Source organism: Calidris pugnax, unplaced genomic scaffold (assembly GCF_001431845.1).
Source record: "Calidris pugnax isolate Ruff unplaced genomic scaffold, ASM143184v1 scaffold13, whole genome shotgun sequence".
In the NCBI taxonomy this organism is placed as follows: Eukaryota; Metazoa; Chordata; class Aves; order Charadriiformes; family Scolopacidae; genus Calidris; species Calidris pugnax.
The window spans coordinates 8388635-8413017 of record NW_015090810.1 but is presented as its reverse complement, the minus strand read 5'-3'; the positions used below and the strand labels follow the sequence as shown (position 1 = coordinate 8413017).

Below are 24383 nucleotides of genomic sequence, written 5' to 3'. Positions count from 1 at the left end.
AACATGGAATAGTGGGGGATTACGTAGTTTTTCCACTACTGCTCTGTAGACTCTCCTATGTCGATCCTGCTAACATGATACAGAAGGAGGAGTACTTGACTCTCCCCAAAGACATTAATTTCATGATATCTATGGATACTAACATCTGTCTAGAACTCCATGGCCTGTTCCAAAGAGCAGTTGTAAGTGTGACATCAGATTCCTCTCTCTTGAACAGACAGATGTCATTCTGCAACAATTTTTGACCTATGAATTAATTGTTATAAAATGCTATAACACTTCTGTCACAAATTTAGTGATTTCTGAATTTGATTCTGTGCTTTTCATTTAGTTAGGAGTGTCTCAACCTTATCTTTGACAATTTCACCCCCTGTATAGATGAGTTTCTGTGCTATATGCATGTTTAGGTGCTATATTGAACACTTTCTAACTTATGGTTGCTGTAAAGGTGTAGGATTTTTTATAAAGAAGCTTGTATGTCTTTCTTCCAAGGGGTGATTCTTTTTCTGCATGTTGTTAATGCACAGCCCAATTTATCTTGATTTTTTTCTCATCTTACTCTGTGTTCATACTCTCTGTTATTCTCATGTTACATTAAGTTGTATAGAACATGCTATATTTTACATATAAATTATTCTTGTTTGAGTTGATATTTTAACAAAATATTTTGCTTTTTGCTTTTTTTAGGTTTAGCCCAGTCAGGTGCATGGGGTTGTTTTGATGAATTTAACCGCATTGAACTCCCAGTTTTATCAGTAGCTGCTCAGCAGATATATATTGTATTGCAGTGTAAGAAAAATAAGAAACCTCAGTTCATTTTCACTGATGGTGATGTTGTCGACATGGACAGAGAATTTGGTATATTTTTGACTATGGTATGTATGTGAATATGTGTAAATGACATCATTATGAAAAATCTTTTCTATTTCCCTTTGAAATTTTCCTGTTGAAATAATTGGAACTGTCTGTTAGAAAATAGTGAATACAATTTGAGTAATAATTTGGTCAGATAATAATGCTGATATACTCTCTTGCCCATATGTTTAGCTGGAACTTAAGACTTAAGGTATGTGATTACCATTAACTACATATTTTAAGGGCTTTTTTAGTTGAATATTTGACAGATTGAGACTAAACCCAACACTCTCATATTTTTGGTCAAAGTCTGTCAAAAGAAAACAGAAGTAATTGACCGCTGCAAGGACCACTGCAGTTGGTCTGGTTGGTATTTCGCCACTTGTGAAGAACTTGTGACCGTGGTCCTTCTATATGACAACATGAAGGAAACCACTCTCACTCTGGTTCCCTGGCCTCCTAAAGGTTTGTCTTTGGTGCCTGTGGACTCCTTGTAGCAGTGCAGGAGGCAAAGGAAAGCGTAAGACTACCATAAAAGCCTCTTTTTATCTGCCACTCCTGTTGCGGCTACATACCCATAACTCAAAATGGAAGCATTTGTTTTCATTTTAAGGTTTCCTATGTTTGCAAAGGTGTTAATGTTATCACTTTAATTTGAAAAAGAGGACAAATTAGTGGCATACGAAGGCCAGTGAGAAGGCAGTTTGGAAACAGCTGGAAGTGTTTAAGAAGTTATCACTGTATAGTCAGCAACTACTGTTCTCACAACTGAGCCACGCAGTAGTCACATGGATGACTTAGACATCTTCAGTGAAAGGTCAGATCCATTAGTTTAAATTATATTCAGTAATGGCTTGCACGGCTTGACTGACTTTGCTCTGAAATGGTCTGGGAATGCTCACAAGGGACAGTAACCTCCAGCTCGGGAACACTATCAAGACCCTGAAGAACTAACCATTTAAACCAGCTCCAACAAGATCTATAAGTGCTTGTCTGTCTTATGTCTGTGCATCTTGGACATCACGTGTGATACCACATACTTCATGAAGTGCAGCATTTAGGCAACTGTGTCCTAATGTGTAATTGAGACATGCTCGAGTTACCCTTTGTAATCTGGCACGTACTCCTGTGTTTGCCAAATAATTATCAGAAAAGATAAACCTTCCTATTCTGCTTTCATTATATAATATTTAATTCTATATTTTCAATTTTTCAGAACCCCGGCTATGCAGGACGACAGGAACTTCCAGAAAATCTGAAGATTCAGTTTCGCACAGTTGCTATGATGGTGCCTGACCGTAGCATTATTATGCGTGTCAAGCTGGCAAGTGCTGGTTTCCGAGACAACCAAGTCCTTAGTCGGAAATTCTATACACTCTACAAACTCTGTGAAGAGCAGTTATCTAAACAGGTAAAATAAATATTTGTCCAACCTTAAGCTGTCACTGGAAGGGAATGTAGAGAATATACTTTCACAGAATACCTAATTATTTTAACACTCATGAACCTATTCATTTTTCAGGCTTTTCAGTTTCAAGTTCTAGAAAGAGAGTCTGAAATCATCATGTCGTTTTTATTTTTCAAGCTAATTTGCATAGTAAAGGCAGTTTGATTTGTGATTTTTGAACAGCATGCAATTATTGGGGAAGTTATGAGAAATAGTGTATATTGCTCTGCTGAGCTTTGTAGAGGACATGTTTTTCAGTCTCCTCACTTACGAAGGCTAGATCTATTGGAGAGGCAGTGTAGGAATTCTAAATAACTGAAAAGTGCCTAGAAGGCACTGTCTTGCTGAGTGCTACCAGAAGAGTGCTATTCTGGGGGTATGGGATATTTAATTAGAAATAAAGGGTAAAGGTGCTATTAAGAACAGAACTAGTAGTTGCGTTTTTGAATGCCCTGTACTGGCTGTCCACTAGAGGGTCTCAAAGAGAAGTCATATGAATGGTAGGTAAGTTGCAGCTCAAATGCCTGCTTTGGTTGGATCCTAATCAACCTAGGCATATTGACTACATTCTCCATTGTATTATTTCAGTTCTATACCACATATTTATTAGTAACTGTTGAATTCTATGTAGAAATCTTGGACTACACCAGAATGAGATAATGGTGCATGATGTTGCCCTTATTATTTCAGAATTAAAACAAAAAGTACAGGTTTGGATTTTCTCTTCCTTTCTCCATACGTCTGTAATTTCACTTTCAATATATATAACCAAACTGGATTCCAATTTTAATTTCTCTCAGGTTTCTTTTCCTGGGAGAATTTTACTCACCAGCTTTATGTTGTAGTCTGACTTCTAAAGGGTAATATTTGCTACTGGCTTCCCTGTAATATTGCCCAGGGTGTTTCCATTGGCCTTCAAATTATTTTTTAGGCTATCTGAATCACCCTATATTGATCACTAGTGTTAGTCCATTTGTTGTTGTCCAATTTACTCTCCCAATTCTGTCATCTGCCTGTGTTACAGTTATCAGGCTTCAGGCTGCATTTCTCAGAAGATCAGTTTCCAAGAGTTGAAACTGATTCCACTCTTAAGTGGGATCTGTGGACATTGTTTAGGAAAATTTATGTGTGTACAGTTTCAGCAGCTAGCACCATAGCTTGTCTCCAGAGAATATGGATCTCTCTTTTTTCCCTCAGGCTTGACCTCAGTAGGATTACATTTTCTTATTACCTTAGTTTGTGTGGTCGTTTTTGTCCCGGACATGATTCTTTCTTTCATGGTGGAAGAGTTATTTAATCAGGCATCAATCAACCTAGTCAATAAATTATTTCTTCCTGAAAATTCTGGGTTGTACTCTGTCAGCCTGGGAAATAGGGGTGGGGGCCAGGGGGAAGGTATTGTTTTAATTTTATCTTTGTTTCTCACCATCCAAATATATTATAGTTGGCCACAAATTAAAGTCAAGTCTGTTTTGCTTGTGATGGCAATTGGTAAGTGAGCTCCCTGTCTTTATATTGACGCATGAACTTTCTTTTCATCTTCTTTTCTCCCTCTGTCCTGTTGAGCAGGGGGGATAGAGGGTGGCTGGGTGGGCCAAGGTCAATGCACAACAGGTAGTGTAAAAAAGAATCTATGCACTTGGTCTCAGAAATATTTCTGATCAATCAGATCAGATATTCTCCAAATGTAAGAATATCTTTATTATCTCCTTCTATGTCTGTCTTTATCACTTAGTTTTCCAAGCAGCTGGCAGTAGTGGAGACTTTATAATTTAAAACCTTTACCGTGGTAGCTTTCCTTCTAGGATTTGCATCAACGGTTGAAGAGGAAAAACATTATAGAGCATTTGCCTATATTTTCCAATCTATGTTAACTAAGACAGAATTATATGTTCAGGTACAGGTGCTAAAATTAATTGAATAAGTCTGTATGGCTTTGCACATATGCAGCTACACTTATAGTGAAAGGGAGGGTATTTACCTGCCGAAGTCCAAAGCTGGTTAATTTCACCTCTAAGGCGCATGTGGCTATTGGAAGTAAATCCTTCTGTTCTGAACCAGGTTGTTTTGAGACCATCCACAGAGCAGAAGTACGAGATAGGATAGGCTTACACATAACAAATTATATCTGAATGATTTCAGTATATTTCTTCATACCAGCCAATAGGATGCTAGTTCCATCAACAAGGGCATCACCAGCAGAGAAGAATTATCCCGCTCTACTCTACTCAGCTCCTGTCAGGCCATGCCTGAAATACTGTGTTCAATTTTGGTCCCTACTATACAAAAAAAAGATGTGGACAGGCAAGAGAAGGTCCACAGAAGGGCCACAAAGATGATCAGAGAACTGGGAAGCCTGTCCTATGAAGAAAGGCTGAGAGAACTGGGTTTGTTCAGCCTTGAGAAAAGAAGGCTTAACGGAGATCTTATCACCATGTTCCAGTATTCAAAGGGTGGCTACAAAGAAGGTGGACTCCCTTTTTACAAGGAGTCACTTGGAAAAGATGAGGGGCAATGGGTAATAGTTTGTCATGGGGAGATTGAATGAAGAGATTGATGAAGGGCTGTAAAATTAATCATCTTTAAAAGTTCAATAGCATATTTATTCTTTAATGAATTCAGTTTTCAGCCCTCTGTTGATTTTGAAATGTATAATCTTTGTAATACCAATTGTGTTTTTGCATTATTTCAAGGTTCACTATGACTTTGGGCTTAGAAATATCCTGTCTGTTTTAAGAACACTTGGAGCCGTGAAAAGGTCTAATCCCAAAGAGCCAGAGAAAACTGTAGTGATGAGGGTTCTGCGGGACATGAACCTCTCCAAACTGGTACTGTAACACTGATGTCTTTCCCAAAAAGAGTACTTTGTTTGCATTTTTAAGTTTATTTATTATGCACTTTGAAAAAGGTCTTTTTCTTCAGCAGTTGGATACATTATTTTGCAGTTTTTAATATGGTCTATCAGTGAGTGGAGAATCAGAATAGTTACAGTGTGAGCACTATTTGTCTTTTAAAGAGCGTAAAACACATCAGAAGCCTTAGTTGAAAAAAATAATTGGAAATGCCATCAGAACTTAGGGGACCTAACCTGGTCTTCTAATTAGCTCTTTTGTTTTTTTTTAATTCTTTCTGCCCTATCTACGGATTGAAAGGAAGAATATATTGTATTAACTTTTAATAATGGCATTAAATATCCTTAATCCAAAATTTCAATTTATAAATTTCTTGGGAATCTATTGCCTTTATAGAACATCATAAGAATTGCAATGAGTGAGGTAATTGGAAGGAGCTAACACCTACTTGTATAGTATAATCTCTTTCAATTTTACTATTTAAAGTATTCATCTTTCTTTTTATTGCTATTATTGAAAGGTTATAGCATGTCTAGACTGTGTGTATTTACCTTGGGAGCCAGTTTTGTGATGGAACCAATTACTCTATTTCTGACGTTAATCTATTCAGCGCGTTAGTACATGCATCCAAATCTATAGGCGTGCTTCAGTGATTTACAGAAGGAAAAATAATTTAAAAAACCAAGGCAAAATGCAATTTGAATAAATCTTGCTGGCTTATGTAACAAATGAAGAAACATATGTGTGTATATATTGAAGAAAATTGTATTAAGATGTTAACATCTGTATAAATTTTAAGTATTTAATTTAGAAATTACTACTTGTGATTACATTGCATGAAATTTGCTTAATAAAACTGATTCATAATTATAATATTTGCTTTGGAAAAGATAAGGATTTCTACTGCCATCTTTTAAATGGCATATTCTAGAAGATTGTTTACAGCTATAATAATAATTTAAATGAATAAATAATGTCTTTTCCCCTACTTTATTCTTGGCAGGTGGATGAAGATGAACCTTTATTTATGAGTCTCATTAATGACCTGTTCCCTGGAATTACTCTGGATAAAGCTGGGTATCCTGAACTACAGTCAGCCATTCAGAAACAGACAGAGAAAGCAGGGCTTATTCATCATCCACCGTGGATACTTAAACTCATTCAACTGTATGAAACTCAACAAGTCCGACATGGTTAGCATGCTAGATAAGGTTTTGAGACTGCATAAAGGCAATAGTTTTCTGTATTATCTGCTACTGATTGTAGATTATTTTCACAAAAAATACATTTTAAAATTGAACAGATGTCATTTTTAAAGCCTATGTGGGTATTTTGCCAGGGAATTGTTATTACTTTTTTTGGTGTGCAGTGCACACATAGTGAGATTTTAGCTTTGTTGTCTTGCATTTTTATGGGAAATACGAATGTGATCTTCAGTGATTGAAATTTCTGTGGAACAAGTTAAAATGCAGTGGTCATGCACTGGTGGAGTTCGCAGTCCTGAGGGATATGGGTTAGGGGAAGAGTAAAGTCATTAGCAAAGCAAAATTCCAGCTCTTTGAGGAGTCAGTCAATAGGACCCCCTGGGAAACTGCCCCAGGGACAAGGAAGCAGAACAGACCTGGCAGATTTTAAAGGGTGTTTTCCATAGAGCACAAGAGCTCTCAGTCCTCTGATGTAAGAAATCAAGAATGGAAGGCAAGACACCAGCATGGCTGAGTCAAGACCTGCTGGTCAAACTAAAGGGCAAGAAAGAGATGCAGAGGCAGTGGAAGCAGTGACAGGTGTCTTTCTGGGAAGAGTATAGGAATGCTGCCCAGTTGTGTAGGAATGGGGTCAGGAAGGTGAAGGTGCAGCTGGAGATGAACTTGGCAATGGATGCAAAGAACAATAAGAAGGGCTTCTACAGGTATGTCAGCCAGAAAAGGAAAGTCAAACAAATTGTACCCCCCATGATGGGCAAGACAGGCAAACTGGTGACAATGGATGAGGAGGAGGCTGAGGTACTCAACATCTTCACCGGCAACCTCCCTCCACACACCTCCAGAATGGATGGAACCACAAGGGAGGGACTGGTGTAGAATAGTCCATCCCACTGTAAGAGGAGATTGGGTTCATGACCACCCAAGGAAGCTGAACATACAGAAATCTTTGGGACCTGACAAGATTTATCCCAGAGTCCTGAGGGAATTGGCTGATGTAGTTGCCAAGCCACTCTCCATGATATTTGAAAAGTCATGACAGTCAGATGAAGTCCCCGGTGACTGGAAAAAGGGGAACATTGCACCCATTTTTTAAAATGGTAGAAAGGAGGACCTCAGGAACTACCAACCTGTCAGCTTCAACTCTGTGCCTGGCAAGATCATGGAACAGTTCCTCCTTGAAGCTATTCTAAGGCACATGGAGGACAGGGAGGTGATTCGAGACAGCCACCATGGCTTCACCTAGGGCAAGTCCTGCCTGACCAACCTCATGGCCTTTCTATGATGGAGTGACTACATCAGTGGACATGGGAAGAGCTACAGATGTTCCTATCTGGATTTCTGTAAGGCCTTTGATACAGTCCCCTATAACATCCTTCTCTCGAAGTTGGAAAGATATGGATTTGATGGGTGGACTGTTTGGTGGATGAGGAATTGGTTGGATGGTTGCATCCAGATGGTAGTGGTAAATGGTTCAATGTCCGGATGGAAATTGGTGACAAGTAGTGTCCCTCAGGGGTCTGTATTGGGATCAGTACTGTTCAGTATCTTCATCAATGACATAAACAGTGGGATCGAGTGCACTGGCAACTTTGTGGATGACACCAAGCTGAGTGGTACGGTTGACATGCTGGAAGGATGGGATGCCCTCCAGGGACATGGACAGGCTCAAGAAGTGGGCCCATGTGAACCTCATGAGGTTCAACAAGGCCAAGTGCAGTGTCCTGCACATGGGGCAGGGCAACCTCTCAGTATCAATACAGGCTGGGGGATGAAGGGATTGAGAGCAGCCCTGAGGAGAAGAACTTGGAGGTGCTGGTTGATGAGACGCTCAAGATGAGCTGGCAGTGTGTGCTCACAGCCCAGGAGCCCAATGGTATCCTGGGCTGCATGAAAAGAAATGTGGTCAGGAGGTCAAGGGAGGTGATTCTACCCCTCTACTCTGCTTTGGTGAGACTCCATCTGGAGTACTGCATCCAGCTCTGGAGTCCTCAGCACAGGAACCTGTTGGAGTGAGTCCAGAAAAGGGCCATGAAGATGATCAGAGGGCTGGAGCACCATTCCTACGAGGACAGACAGAGAGTTGGGGTTGTTGAGAAGAGAAGGCTACAGGGAGACCCGATTGCACCCTTTTTATTCTCTCTTCTCATGTCATAATAAGAGAATAGGTAAGCTTAAACTAACAGAACAAATAAACAGAAATATTCATTTACATAGCACAGTCTGAGACCTTAATGCCTTAAAGGTTTAGCTCAGATTAAACCAAAGAACTGGTTAATGCTGTGCTGAATTAGTAATTTACATCCAGATCCCTGGCTTCAGTGTTCCATGTCAAATCATAACACCTACATCTATATAGAAACCATGAAAATTATTTCAGTCACATGTCTTATGAGAAGAAGCTGTTTGGTCTGCAAGACACCACAGACCACTGTTTCCCAAAAATCTCACGGTTCCACTGTGATATTCTGCTTTGATGCCTCTTCTTTCCACACATCTCTGCTATTCCCAGAGGTCGTGCAGCTTCGATTGGCCTAACACTTTGACACCCAGGGCCTATGACACAAGTTATTGCATAGAGGGAAAAAGATCTCTCTTTTCCTGACTTCCATTTGTCCTACTCATGGACCCTTGGATTTCTGGAGAGGTCACCATGGGATTTCAAGTAATGAGGAAAAATCTGTAAAACACATTACTTCTCTTGGTTGAACTAGAGGCAATATATGCAAATAGTGTTCTCATGTGCACACACACACATATGCATGGAGATTTGGTGCATGGATCCTGACATCTCTTTTGCGTAACAGTTTTGATCCAAATGCTGTTGAAACCAGCAGAAAGGCCATTGCATTAACATTGAGGGACTTGGATTAAATCTCCCCATATGTAACACATGGCATGAGTAAGTGATTGTCTCAGTGCCCAAGCTGTTTTGGGGAACATTCAGTTCCATGTAGTTTGCAGTCTGCATTATACTGGATTAGATTTTTAACTTGGGTTTGTGATTGTTTGTTCCATACCTTTGTTGAAGAGGTTTTCAAAGCTGACTAAAGATTATGTTTCCAGTTTCCTCTAAGGTGAATTGGAGTTATCTAGCTCCCTTAGATGACTTTGGAAGTCTCAGTGTGAATGTCCCATCTGTTTTCGGTCTGGGCCTCTTGAATAGCTGATTTAGAAAATATAACTAAAAAGGATCAACTGTAGGCTCTTTTTTTGTTGTTGAAGACATGGCTTCTTTTCCCGAGGCAATATATGTATACACTGATGAAATTAAAGGTGTAGTTACTCTTAACAGTTTTTTATATAAGAAAAATGTATTAAAATGTCAGCATGGATGGATGCAGGTACATATCTTTGCATTTTTGCTTCAGAAGTCACACTTGATTTTGTATATCATTGGGAACTACTCATTCTCATTAAATACATTTAGAAATTACTGGTTTTGTTTACTAGGAGTCACGTCAATGTCATTGCATGCGAACATCAAAAAGCAGTTTTGTTTTCCAATTAGAGAAAGGAATAGAACTGCCTGAGGGAAGATACAGACCCACATAGGCTTGCCTATCATAATAGAGCAGACATTTATGGAGGCCTTTTAATAATATTTTTAAATTCCATTTCAGTCAACATTGAGTAAGTGGAGCGAGAAACATCTTTTTTGTATTGGCTTTTAACAAAAATAAAACAAGGATCATTGATGCAAAGAGCCATTAAATAGTAGTGTGACATTTTGACATTTCATTTTAAACCATGTTTGTATTGTTTAAAGGTATGATGACTCTAGGTCCAACTGGTGCAGGAAAGACAAAATGCATTAATATTTTGATGAAAGCAATGACAGATTGTGGTGCTCCTCATAAAGAGATGAGAATGAACCCAAAGGCAATCACAGCTTCCCAGATGTTTGGTACCCTTGATGTTGCTACAAATGACTGGACAGATGGTATTTTCTCGACATTATGGAGGAAAACTTTAAAAGCAAAGAAGGTAATGGATATTGTGTCATGACAATTGATAAGGACATTTAATACTGTTTCTATAAGATCTCACTACCTGTCATTTGTGTGAAAGATCTTATAAAATCAAATGGGAAAATACAGAGTTAGTTTTGCTTTGTATCTGAATAGCTCAGTGTATGCCAGAGTCACAAGTATGTGTATGTGCCAGAGAGCACTAGGCTTCCCAAGCACTTGAGGTTCCAGAATTAAATTGAAAAAGATATTAAGGGTTTTGCTTCATTCTGTGCGCCAGTAGTCCTGCCATTCAAATACAAAAGCAAGGGATGTGCATGCTTTGGGGTGAGGACAGGAAAATTAATTTTCTCCTTTCTGGTTTTGCGTTATTGCCACTCTATTGCACTAATTATAGCAGCATGTAAGAGGATCGGGTAAGAAATCTGTATGGTCATTTCCCAGTTCTCTTATCAAACCTGCAGATGATGTTTCATGGAATCATAGTTACAATTCAGAAGTTTCATTCAGTTCTCACTTGGAAAATGGGAAGCCTTACATGAAATACTTAGGTGACATCCTACAAGGACTGACTGTGTGCCTATGTGTGTCTACGACTATATTTAATGGGAAATGTTTTCATCCACCTTGGTGATGCTGGTATGGATGATGTATTTTGTAGAAGAAAGAGACAGCCTAAATTAATTTTTGTCACTTTTCTTAATATCCTTTTTGGTGTGACATGGGATAACGCAGGATTAAAATCATAGAGCAAATTATATAAACTGTAGTTCATGCTGAGCTAATCAGCACCAAATTAAGACTCATTATTTATATCCTAGAGTACGTTCTTTGAGATTAAAGAAATGTGTATTTTTGGTCAATTTGTGTATAGTTATATGTGTGTATGTGTCTCCTTTTTTTAGGGTGAGCATATTTGGATAGTTTTGGATGGACCTGTTGATGCAATATGGATTGAAAATCTGAACTCTGTTCTGGATGATAATAAGACCCTTACTTTGGCCAATGGAGATCGTATTCCGATGTCCCCCAGTTGCAAAATTATTTTTGAACCTCACAACATTGACAATGCTTCTCCTGCAACAGTTTCTCGTAATGGGATGGTCTTCATGAGTTCTTCGGTGTTAGATTGGAAGCCTATTTTAAGAGCTTGGCTGCAGACACTTCCTGTTACATACTCTGATGTCCTATGGAATTGCTTTAATGCTGTATTTCAGGTACTTCATTCAACAACTTGAGAAAAAAAATGCATTTCTTATTCTTCATTTAGTGAAGCATTGTTTCTTCCTCATTGCTTTTTCAATTATTTACTTCTCTTTGTTTATGTAATAAACTAAGGATGAAGAATTTTAAAAAGAGATAAAATTATCTCTAACATTAATGAGTGAAACTATAGCAGATGAATAATTTGGATGCTTGTTTTGTCTGCATAGGTTATTTGGCAATGAATTGTTAAATCTGTAATTATTTTATAATGGATATTGGCAAAACAGATATTCTCTTTTGGCTGTAATTGTTGCTGAAATTTTAATTCTTGTTAGGATACATAAAGGGAGTGGATAAACTGCCTTGTTTTTTTTAAATATAAATAAGTAAATTCGGAAAGAAATTAAGTGAGATTAACTCTGGGATCTTTCTCAATTTTGGCTGCAACAGGAATGCATTTGGCCCATTAGTTATTTTTAAAAAACATTCTATAGTTCAAAATAATTAAGGGCAATCCTGTGCTCTGTGGTGTTCTGAAGCTCAGCACAGGTGACTGCAGTGGTCTCATCTTTATAATCAATTGATTTTATAATCAGTGATTCTGTTCCAAAGGAACAGAATTATTTTGAGATGGTATCTCTTTCATACATTCTCTGACTAAATCAAGTTCAATCAGTAGATCCAAAGGGAGAATTCTGAATGTCTTTTCCCCTCCATTTGGTCTTAGCATGCTGAATCATTAAAAAGGTTTCATTAATATTATGGATGGTTGTACTCAGTAGCGGAGCTAAAAGCATAATCTCACTATAGTTTTCAGTTACACTGAAATTCTTATGCTTAATTTGGAATTTTTAAAAGAAGTAGTTACTTTGCAATCTTTCAGTGTTATTGTCTGGAACAAATGCAACTTCCTTATATACCTTGCTTTCCCATTGGCTCTCTCCTGCCAGTTTTCTTGCGTAGTTGGTGTTGGATTTCACAGGGGGTTCTCCTGTAATATTTTTCATCACTGTTGAATTTTACAAATGCAGTTTTTAATGAACTTCGAGTGACATTTCAGAAAGTTTATTTATAAATCATGATAAAACCAATGATTAATATAGTTTTGGAATGCCTTGAATGTTAACAAATGTCTTCTTACAGATATCTTTCATTTCAGTGCCCATTTACTTTAAAGCCAATGTTTAACAAGCTATTCATTTTGTTCTACCTCCAAAACATAATGATATGACATAGTATTTACTGCAGCAGCAAGAGAAACAATTCTGATAATGACTTTTAAAATATATTTCCAAAGTAATGTGTATGTGGGTCAATTTACTGCTTCTTTGCCACAATTCTATTTATATTTTATGCTACAGCTTAGTCTGAAAACATAGTAACAACATTTAAATACCCTCGCCTGAAGCAACAGCAATAAAGTCCAGAAAAATATGTATTTTATTAGATTGAGAGATGAAAATGCGGTGAAATATGAAGTTAGTTCTGTGCAGAAGGCTGCATTTGGAACTATCGAAATGCAAATGAAAGCTGTCGTGCTGTCAGTTTTCTTTCACTTTTAATGAGCTATCTTTTCTTCTCAAATAATAGAAGCAATAACAGTGATTTTACAGATGAGGGTAGCACTGCTTTTGTATTCAGGTGGCTCTTTTAACAGTTGTTATTTTCCCCCACATTAAAAGAATGGGTAAATAAATTGTAAAAAAAAATTTGGTGAAATAAAATGCATCAACAGTGGTAGTCAAACCCCAAATACAGGCTTTGGTGAATTTAATGCTAGTATTAAGAAAAGCATGGATATAAGCAGCTTAGAAATATCTGAATTTTAGAAGACAATGAAGATTAGGCTATAGGTGGATATATAGTAGGTAAGAAGAACTGGTCTTTAAGTATACCTATAGAGACCTCTTGAAATCAATCTAAATTCAACTAAAATAGATGTAAGACAACTGCTATAGTAATTCCAATTTGCTTACAATAAAAATTCATTATTTATGCTAATAAAAATAGTATTTGTAATTGAAAATCTGCATATTGGATAAAATCATTATTAATGAATGTACATCAAGTAACAATAATGTAGGAGGAAGCACCAGATAATAGTAGCTGCGAATCAGTGGAAAGAATGTTTTATTTTTTCCATGTATATTATAAATTCGACATTAGTTTTTATATAAAAGACAGGAGGTAGTCCAAAAGATGAGGATAAAATTAAAAAATACACAAAAAACCTCTCCAAAAATCCTCCAAAACAACCACCCAAACCCAACCTTATTTTTAATGGAGATTATCTCTGACTCCTTTCTATTTCCACAGGATTTTTTTTTTAAACGGTGCCTGAGTGGTTGGATTTTCACCCTCTCTTTCCTCCTTAGAAGTAATTTCAAATAAACTCCCCATCTCTACTCTCTTAAATTTAGAAGCTATACTGCAAATTTCTTGTCTGTGAATGATGCTGCTACCTGTAAGCAACAGAGTTGCATAGCTGCTGGAAGTAACTACCTGAGACAGTTTCAAAGAACTGAAATAATTAAAATAATTACCTGAGTGACGTTATTTATTTTGCCTGCAAAGTGTGAAGCTTAAACTAGTGATGGATGTTATGTGCGTAACGTAACTTTCAGCATGTCTATGTATTGTTTAAATGCAAAAAAAGATAGTTTTAAATCACACTCACTTTCCTTTAACGTCTGGTGTCCTGGATCTCTTATTGACCTATTATGGAGACTTCAGAGAAGTCCTAAAGACAGCAGAGTAGTCAGATGTGACTTAATCCTCCCTCCACATTAAATCTCACCCTAATTTTATTGGGGTAAAGGCTGCTATTGCCTCTGGAGCATAGTGTTGAATATATCATCCAAAGAATTTCTTAGCTTTAATATTTAAATGCTGATCAAATTAATATTACAAATACTAATAACTTTGTATTATTTAATTGTTCTTGTGCTTGTCTAAACCCTTTGAGTATGTTGCCAATTTCTTGTCCTAAAGAGCCTACAGTCCAGTGAGTTCCACAGTGACTGTACGCTGTGCAAAAGAGTCTTTTCTTATATGAGTTTTTACTATCTGACTTCATTTTGCAGTCTCCTTTTAAGGGATAGCAAATTCCTGATCCAAATTCTTTGCAATTTGTGTGTATTTGTCATGGCCCAATTTCTCCAGACCTCCTGCCTAAAAAGAATTACTGTAATGAGTAGCTAATTTATGCAAATTGCTACCATGACCTTGCATCCTTCTTTCTGCCAAGTATTGTTTTAAAAATAGTATAAATAAAGCATGGGTGTATACGAACCTGATTTTTTTTCATGAACTCATGACACAAATCTCACTGGAATCATAAGTACAGTAAAACTCATTCTGGTGAAAATTCGGCTGTTGAAAGTACAGACTACTTTGACTCATGAAATATTTTTATTCCAAATGTCTCAAATAAATTATTAAACGATTTGCAGTGCCCCGTGAGACATCTAGTCTATTTTACAGATGCAGAAACTGAATCTCAGAGAGATTTAGGTCCAAATTTTAAAAGTCTGTAAATTCGAATCTTCCACGCTGCTTTCAGTGACTTACTTCTGGAACCAAGAAACCCCCAATTAGTCAGTTGAGCAGCCTGTGTACTCCTTTGGGCAAAACACACATTTTAGAGGGTGAACCCCAAAAAGCAACACACAGAGGTGGAAGCACTTTTGTTAGTATTTCCCAAGAAATAACATAAAAAGGGATGTTTTCTAAGCCTCACTCCTCTTGTGTGCCCACATGCAGATTGTCTTCTTTCTGAGACCACTTAGCTGTGAGACTTATTCTAGTTTAACATGCTTAGATGAGGTTTTTCTTTTAATGTTTATCTTTGTCTTGTGTGTTACTTACTAGTCTTGTGAGATGGAACTCAGGATGGGAAAAAATCTTGATTCAGTTTCTGTGCCAATAAATACTCAGCATAGGGTATTTAGAGAACTTTAGTGGCAAAAAAAAGTAAACAAAAAAATTGGAACAAAGCTGTTGAGTGTGTGGATAAGCAGCTCAGAGATTTTTCAAAAATATCTGCATGATTGTTTACATCTTTGGGTGATTGAATGTCTCAATTGTCTTAGCTTTTTCACTGACAGGTCATGGGAGACATAAATGGAAGTCCTCCAAAATAGTCTACAGACACTATCTCCCATAGCGTCCCTGTTGTACTTTACTTCCCAGAATGAGTAGGCAGTGTTGATTTCCAAAGATTACGAAGGCAAATGGAACCCACAGGGAGGGAACTGTATTAAAAAATGTTAAAAGCAAGTGAAAGTAGGTTATCATCTGTATCAGACTGTACTAGGGATGGCAATTGATATTTTAAAAAAGTTCTGTACTGCAATGCTCAGAGAGGACTTTACACCAATTAGAAACTTTGCTAAAAATGTTGCAGAACACTTGGCAAAGGCAGGCATGGTAGCCATCACTGTGGAGTAACCTGAAGAAAGTCCAGTTCCATTAAAATCAATTGCAAAATTCCCTTTGGATCCTGCCAGGGTTCTACAGAAAACCAAGAGAATTGGTTTCAAGAGGGACAGGTACATTATGGTGCAGTCAGAACAGATCAGATAGATAGAAATTTATAGTGGTGAGTTTGTGCATTATATACATAACATCACAACAATTCTAGTGCTTTTATCTTCCCACTACAAAAATTACAATGGTGGATTAAAATCACCAGTGGAGAGCACAAATGGAAGATCCCTGATATAACTGAAAAGCAGTCTTCAAATGCTTTTGAGGAAATTACTGTATGAGCTCATATGAATAATTCTGCTAACTGTGGTACATCAAAATTATTTTTCTAATATGTTATTGTTGGCAAAACTTCATGGTCTAAGTCTGAATATTTATAACCCCAGAAATGGGGGAAAATGTTTGGAATGAAGTTTACAATGTACTTGAAATTAAGAAATTGGTCTCATCAAGGAATAAATCATACCATTGAAACTGGTAAACAGATTCTTTAAATGATGTTTTTCCTTTCCAGGATGTGATAGATTTTGTTTTCTCTGCTGTGACACCAAAAATGCCAATTTTAGAATGTATGTACATCAAACAAGCTATTGACCTCCTACAGGTAGATATGACATTCAGTTTTTCTCTCTCTCATTCTCTTATTTGTGCTGGGACATTATTCCAGGAGGGCAATAGTTACATATTGCATCTGCTTTGCAGGGTTTATTGTCTGACCGAGATGAGAAGCAGCTCAGCGAGGAACATACTGCTCGCTTGTTCATTTTTGCTGTAATGTGGTCAGCTGGAGCTCTTTTGGAACCGGATGACAGGCTGAAAATGGAGCTGTTCCTACGGAAGCACTCTGCAGTGAAAGAACTTCCAGCTGTGAATGGAGAAGAAACCATGTTTGAATTTGGTATCAACGCCTGTGGCCAGTGGGAGCACTGGTCAAAGAAGGTTTGTATGCTGCAACATGCTAGGCTTTCTTAATGAGTATATAAGAAAGATATATTTGGTAAGAGACATATTATTTTGTTATTTAAATCCTTGAATAATTTTGTTTGGGAGATTAATCTTTTTTTAAAGTTTTTTTTTTCTTTTCTCCGTAAGTGTCTTTGGCAGAGAATAGGAACATGCATTTGAAATAGCTCTGAAAGTGAAACAGAAGTGATCTTAGTTTTCCCTCAGTCTATTGCCCTACTATTTAAGAACTCCCAGCAAGGAAAAACTTTCTTCATGTGACAGAGAATAGTGGAGGAAAAATATCCTGTTAGTCTAACACCATTTTAGAAAAGCTTGGCAAGGTATTGATTGTTTATAAATGGATTCTTGGCTTTCGGGAAGAAAAGTTTTGACATTTTGTAAAGTACATTTGGTTTTGTGTGGTGATGCAAAGTGATTGTGTGGCCAGGTAGAAAGTCTCAAACTTTTTGCATGTCTTTCTTATGCAGGTCCCTGAATATATTTACCCTAAAGATTCAGTACCAGAATATACTTCCATTCTAGTTCCAAACGTAGACAGCGTCCGAACAGACTTTCTGATGCACACTATCATGAGGCAAGGAAAAGCTGTTCTGCTAATTGGGGAACAGGGAACAGCCAAAACAGTTATGATTAAGGTAGGTGGAATGGAAAAACATGTCATATCTTCATATAATAACATTGCAATAGTTGACATTGGCACAAATGTTAAACTGAAGTGTAAGAGTAATTTGATTTTACTTCAAATTACATAGTAACATTTTTACTAAGACATTTTGCCAGTACTCACATGGCCTACAAGCAAAAAAAATGTAACTATCTGTACTTTAGTATAAAGGGTTCTTTTAAACTTTGGTAACCATGGCCACAAGGTCATGTGATAAATGCTCTTTCATACACTTTCTTTTCTTCTGAGAAGCCAAACTGGAGATTTTGCTAAGAAAATATTGATCCTTGGAGGATTTTTTTTATTTCCCTGTGCTTTGTTGGTGGTGCCGTGTGTGAACTGATTTTTTGTACACCCTTGTTACACAGACTTTCTTCACAAGCCAAACTAAAAGAACTTCCATCTTTACTCAGGGTGATTTTTTAGAGGGTAAATTTAGTGTTTATTATCTGCTCTCTTAATTCCTTCACTGAAAATGACATATTGTGCTTTCTATAGAAGAAAATAATAGTCTATTAAATTAACAAATTAATGCTTTCCATATTATAAAATGGTGCAGGTTAATTATAAGACACTTAAAAAAATTAATAACATGCTACAGAAGAGCTGATAATCAAAAGGCTGAACAAACTCAAATGTCATACCAAACTTGGCATCCCTTATTTAAAAAAATGCAAGTATAAAGGTTTTCGGGATGGTGTCTGTAATTTCTGGGGGAATCTGTAGACTCTTTGATCAATGAAAGGTATCTAAATAAAACTGATCAACTGTAGGGACAGCTGAATTTACCATACAGGCATCTGTACCTCCTCTGGCAGATTTGCAGAGGTCTTGAAACTGAAAATAACTAAAAAACACTGGCCTAAATTGACCTTTGGCTTTCTTAAAATCTGGAGCATTTTGTGTTCCTCGTCCATCTGCTTTCTGAGCCCTGACATAAAGCGAGTTGTACCAATGCCAGCAGCCTTTAATGCTACTTTTTCAGCTTAGGTGTTGATGCCAACGTGCATGCCGGTGTAATGTCAACTTCTGTTCCTGGCACCAGCTGGCGAACTATTTTAGCAGAGTGAAGAGGCGGGGTCTGGGTGGGGGTCTTGATATTCTGCATGCTGGATTTTGGCCAGATACTGGCAACCTCCAGCCCTCAGCTGCCATTCCTGCCCCTAAAAATAGTTGGAACTGATTCTTGGGAGCTGCTTACCCAGTGTCTATTCTATAGAGCAGGGTATGTTCCTTACACAAGGGAGTTTAATGCCAGTAGATATTTGATCTCATTTAAGGTTAGGAGTGAAAGTTAACTGCCTTCACAACTGTTCCCCTTCTGCTTTCACCTTCTGTAGAATTTTGCTTTACTACACGCTGTGGAAAAGACATAAGCAGCTTATTTCCAGACATAAGCAGCTGGTTTCATGAAAAAGTAAAGAAACTTCAGGTAGTAATCTGAATTAATCTGAAGTAAACTTTAGTTTTGAGTAAGGCATCAGTATATATCAAAATAAAGAACAGAGTGTTATTTAAGACCTTTAGTCTCTGTATTAATAATTTATGAATTTAAAAAAATCCAGAATTTAATATGAAACTGGTATGGTACAGTTGAAAATTGCACCCAGAATCCGACAGTTTAACTAACAAAAATAATCCCATTAAATAACCTCTTCTTTTTCAAAGATAGTTCTCCTTTATGCCCTGTGGAATATTACTCTTACCATGTAAAGATTCTGAAATGTTCTAACAAATAGAACACAAGTGTGTTTTGTGGATGGTTGTGTATTCATAGTTGTGGTGGGCTGACCTTGGCCAGCTACAAGACCCCACCCAGCTACTGGTTCCCTCTGCCTCCTCAACAGGACACAGGTCAAGAGAAGAACAAGGACATCACACACCAATTACCCTCAAGTGCAAAACAGATTCAACTTGGGGAAAATTAATTTAATTTATTGCTAATTAAAAAGAGAATTGGATGGTGAAAAACAAAGACAATACTAAAACCACCCTCCCCCCACCTCTCCCTTCTTCACAGGCTCAACTTCACTCCTTCACTCCCGACTCCTCTAATTCCTCCCACACTGAGTGATGCAGGGGATGGGGAATGGGGGACGTGATCAGTCCATAACAGCTCCTCTCTGTCACTCCTTTCTCCTCATGCTGTTCCCTGCTCCCACATGGGATGCCTTCCATGTGGTATTGTCCTTCATGAACTGCTGCAGTGTGGGTCCTTTCTATGGGACACAGTCCTTCAGGAACAGATTGCTCCAGCATAGGTACCCCACAGGCTGTAGTTCCCGCCAGAAAACCTGCTTCTGCATTGGCTCCTTTCCACAGGCCTCAGCTCCTGCGAAGAGCCTGCTCTGATACGGGCTCCCCACATACTACAGCTTCCTTTAGAGCACATCCAGGATGTTTTTCAACAGGATGAGTTTCAATAAGGCCAAGTGCCGGGTCCTGCACTTGGGTCACAACAACCCCCTGCAGCGCTATAGGCTTGGGGAGGAATGGCTGGAGAGCTGCCTGGTAGAAAAGGACCTGGGGGTGTTGGTCGACTGTCGGCTGAACGTGAGCCAGCAGTGTGCCCAGGTGGCCAAGAAGGCCAATGGTATCCTGGCCTGTATCAGGAACAGTGTGGTGAGTAGGGCCCAAGAGGTGATCATCCCCCTGTACTCGGCACTGGTGAGGCCTCACCTCGAGTGCTCTGTCCAGTTTTGGGCCCCTTACCACAAAAAAGACATAGAGGTGCTGGAGCGGGTCCAGAGAAGGGCAACGAAGCTGGTGAGGGGTCTGGAGAGTAAGTCTTATGAGGAGAGGCTGAGGGAGCTGGGGTTGTTCAGTCTGGAGAAGAGGAGGCTGAGGGGAGGCCTTATCGCGCTCTATAACTACCTGAAGGGGGGGAGTAGAGAAGCGGGGGTCGGTCTCGTCTCCCATGTTACAGGAGATAGGACAAGGGGAAATGGCCTCAAGTTGCGCCAGGGGAGGTTTAGATTGGATATTAGGAAAAATTTCTTCATGGAAAGGGTTATCCAGCATTGGAATAGGCTGCCCAGGGAAGTGCTTGAGGCACCCTCCCTGGAGGTGTTCAGAAGACGGGTTGACATGGTCCTCAGGAATATGGTTTAGTGGTTTGTGTGGGTTTTTTTGGTGTTTTGTTTTTTGTGGTTTTTTTTGGTCAAAGTTAGGTTCATGGTTGGACTAGATGATCTTTACGGTCCCTTCCAACCTAGACGATTCTATGATTCTATGATTCTATCCACCTACTGTGGCATGGGGACCTCTAGGCACTGCAGTGGGGATATCTGCTCCAACATGGTCCTCTGTGGGCTGCAGAGGGACAACCTGCACCACCATGGTCTTCTCCATGGGCTGCAGGGAAATCTCTCCTGGACCACCTCCTGCCCCACTTTCTGCTCTCACCTTGGTGTCTGCAGGGCTAGCTTTCTCCCATTTTTTCTCACTTTTCTCTCTTAGCTGCCAGGCAGTATTTTGCCCTTTCTTACATGGACAGAGTGACTCTGAGTCTATTGCAACTGCTGGAACTGCCTATGTCTGACATGGGGAAGCCCTGTTCTCTTCTCACAAGGGTCTGCCCCACAGCTCCTGCTGCCAGCACCTGGGCACCTGCACCAGTACATTATTTTTGTATAAACTGTTGGAGCCTTGAGGAGATGTCTGAGCAGTGACCTGCACCAACCCATCAGCTGTCAAGTGTACTCACCAAATACATGACTGTTGCATTTACATTTGCATGTGTAGATGGTAATTTGTGTGATATCTGAGAAAATCTTATTTCTGAAGGATACCTTTTCTTAAGTTGAGGTCATTGTATCAACAACATCAACCATTTAACACTATTCATCAAAATATTTTTGATGTATCTTCCTTGCTGTTGTCACAGAGTGTATGTCTCACTTGGAGTTGTTCTTAGAGCATTTAATCAGCAATGATATAGGTGTATTTTTCCGAGGTACCAAAATGGGAACATTTCTAGTCAACCCTGTTATAAGGATTTAAGTTATATTCAACTTTGTCATCATTGCAGAAGAACTGAATCTTTAAAAAGAAATACTGTTGGAAATCTGGAATTTTTAATACTATTTTATGTCTCAGAACTCTTGTTAAACAAAATGTTTCCTGTGCTTTATATATATATGTCTTGGTGTGACTCCAGGGTTACATCTTTTTCTTTCCGGTTCTGTTATAAAACCCCACTAAATGCAAAAAGTGGAACTTTGTTGCTTCAGGGCATCAGCAGTAGCTGTGGGAATTGTATGCATTCATAAAACCAAGTATTCCTTTCTTCATTAAGAGAGGATAACTGTCAGTAAATGCAATGTAGCCAGGTTTAATTTTACACTACCATTCCTTCACACTGCTTTTGTTGCAAGATATGGTGCTGTAGTGTAAACGTGAAAAAGAATTTGGTTTTTCACTTGTTCTTTGCAGACTGCTGTAACAGATCATCACTAACAGCTTGAATTTAGGAAAACCCGGACAATCACTGATGCAAAGTTTATTTGGATCTTGAGTTGTCACATGTCTACTTCTTGTAACACTTAGTGAAGTCTTTTAAGAGCTTACAAATTTTGATACTTTGAAACTTTATGCAAAGCGTTAACTGAGAGTTTGTTTGAATTTCAGGTTGGAGATTGTATATTTATCTTAAACAAACTGCTGTTTGACATTTTGAATTTAATAGCAGGACTGAGATTTTGTATATACCTGATTTTTGCAGAGCTGCTGAGCAACTGTGTCTCCTTTTGGCTGAATTCATCTGGAGTTACCAGTGCACTTTACTTAAAATTGGTTTATCTTGCAGGATTACACAAGCAAGTATGATCCTGATGTTCACTTGACCAAATGCTTAAACTTTTCTTCTGCAACTCTGCCAAATATGTTTCAAAGAAGCATAGAAAGTTACATAGATAAAAGAATGGGCACCACATATGGTCCTCCATCAGGGAAGAAAATGACTGTCTTTATTGATGACATCAACATGCCTGTGATTAATGAATGGGGTGATCAGGTAAAAGGAAAATGTTAACATTTGGGAATTGGTGGTCTTGTCATTGCTGCTGATGGAAATGCTGATCTGCAGGTTGCAAAAACAGGAAGGTTTAGGAAAAAGGTATCATAATATGGACTAGAACAAGTACATCTACTAGAATTTCCTTAAGCCAGTTTTTCCAAGAATGATAATCTGTAAATCCCAAAACATTAAGGTCAGCCTCAAGCCACTTGGTGCAATCATTGTAGCTTTAAGCCTTTTGTTTTGGTTGCACACAGAGCTTGTAGAATTTCCAAACTAGCTGTACTAAGAACCAGTCTGGGAAAGGACACTCCTTCCTTCTTCCATCTGCTCTGGGCTTTAAAATACAGTTATTATTAGGTGAAATCTAACATCACAGTTGACATCCAAGACTAGTGAGATGTCTTGAGGTTCTATAAATGCATACTTGTAGACTTATACTCTGAAAATCTGACTTAAATTAAAAGAAATATTACTGCTGAGAAAACCTAATTTTCGTGCTCCCAGTATAGCTCTGTAATTCTGTTCTCTCACTGCCTCTATGCAAGTGAATGTGTGACTATACTTTGTGCTAAACTAACCATTCTTTGTCACTATCTAAGTGCCTGTGCCAATCTGAATATGTAGTCTGGCTTGAAACTTTAAAGTACTGAATTTTCTTAGATTGATATGGAAATCCAGTTGAATGTCTGATCTCATGTCCATGGCTCTTTAGCACGTGAAGCTTACACGCAGCCAATCCACTGCATCAGATTGCTTCAAGCCATGTTGCATGACTTTATAAATTGCTGAAGCCTCCAGCAGAATACCTAAAATTAAGAAAGATAAGGGACGTCTTTCCTTCTGTCCACTGATCTGTTATACATGAGATTTCCTCTTTTTTTTTTTTTTAAGTTGAGAACCCTGAAATAATTAACTGCTCAATTTCTTTTGGTTTTTTTTTTTTTTGGCAATAACTAGATCACCAATGAGATTGTAAGACAGCTGATGGAACAGAAAGGTTTCTACAATTTAGAGAGGCCAGGAGAATTCACGAATGTGGTTGACATCCAATTTGTAGCTGCTATGATTCACCCTGGGGGAGGTCGAAATGACATCCCACAGCGCCTGAAACGCCAGTTCACCATCTACAACTGCACGCTGCCTTCCAGTTCTTCTATTGACAAAATATTTCGAACAATAGCTGAAGGCTATTTCTGTGAACAGCGAGGTTTCCCTGCAGAAGTGTGTAAACTGGCTTCAGCATTAGTATCTACAACTCGAAAGGTTTGGCAAACAACAAAAGCGAAGGTAAAATTATGTCCGTTAAGAAATCTTTGAAACATCTGAACCATGACCCAGGTCTATTGTACTGTCATGTGTGTTCGTATTTCATGTTGTAAAGCTGTGACCTGTATGCGTAACTGCTGACTCACACCTCTATTCTGAATTTGTTGCTATCAATACCCACTTAGCTGACTAATATGCAGTGCCTTCTATAGCTAATATAAGAGCTACATGATGGAATTATAATATATAATCATAGCTGATAGGAAGATTTAGGTGTTTTCTGGTTGAGAAAATGTCAAGGGCATAAGGAACCATGAATTAAAAATTAAATAGGAATCTTCTACAATCATCCTTTGGATTGTGAGAAACTTTAAAGATCTGAATTAAAGGAAAGAAGTCCAATTTGGCAGAGAGGCAATCAGTTAAAAACAAATGAAATCTGGTAC

The 24383-nt window shown here is 38.3% G+C and overlaps 1 protein-coding gene across 1 annotated transcript in view; it reads left to right on the top strand.

The window, feature by feature from the left end:
• Positions 1-24383, top strand: part of LOC106885937 (dynein heavy chain 5, axonemal-like) — a 154100-nt gene that overhangs the window by 53157 nt on the left and 76560 nt on the right. The window contains exons 39-49 of the mRNA XM_014938461.1: positions 688-875; positions 2072-2266; positions 4996-5130; positions 6158-6347; positions 10126-10343; positions 11233-11544; positions 16536-16625; positions 16724-16960; positions 17455-17622; positions 22459-22665; positions 23629-23958. Of these exons, the coding sequence (XP_014793947.1) occupies positions 688-875; positions 2072-2266; positions 4996-5130; positions 6158-6347; positions 10126-10343; positions 11233-11544; positions 16536-16625; positions 16724-16960; positions 17455-17622; positions 22459-22665; positions 23629-23958 (2270 nt within the window). The remainder of the gene's footprint in view (positions 1-687; positions 876-2071; positions 2267-4995; positions 5131-6157; positions 6348-10125; positions 10344-11232; positions 11545-16535; positions 16626-16723; positions 16961-17454; positions 17623-22458; positions 22666-23628; positions 23959-24383) is intronic.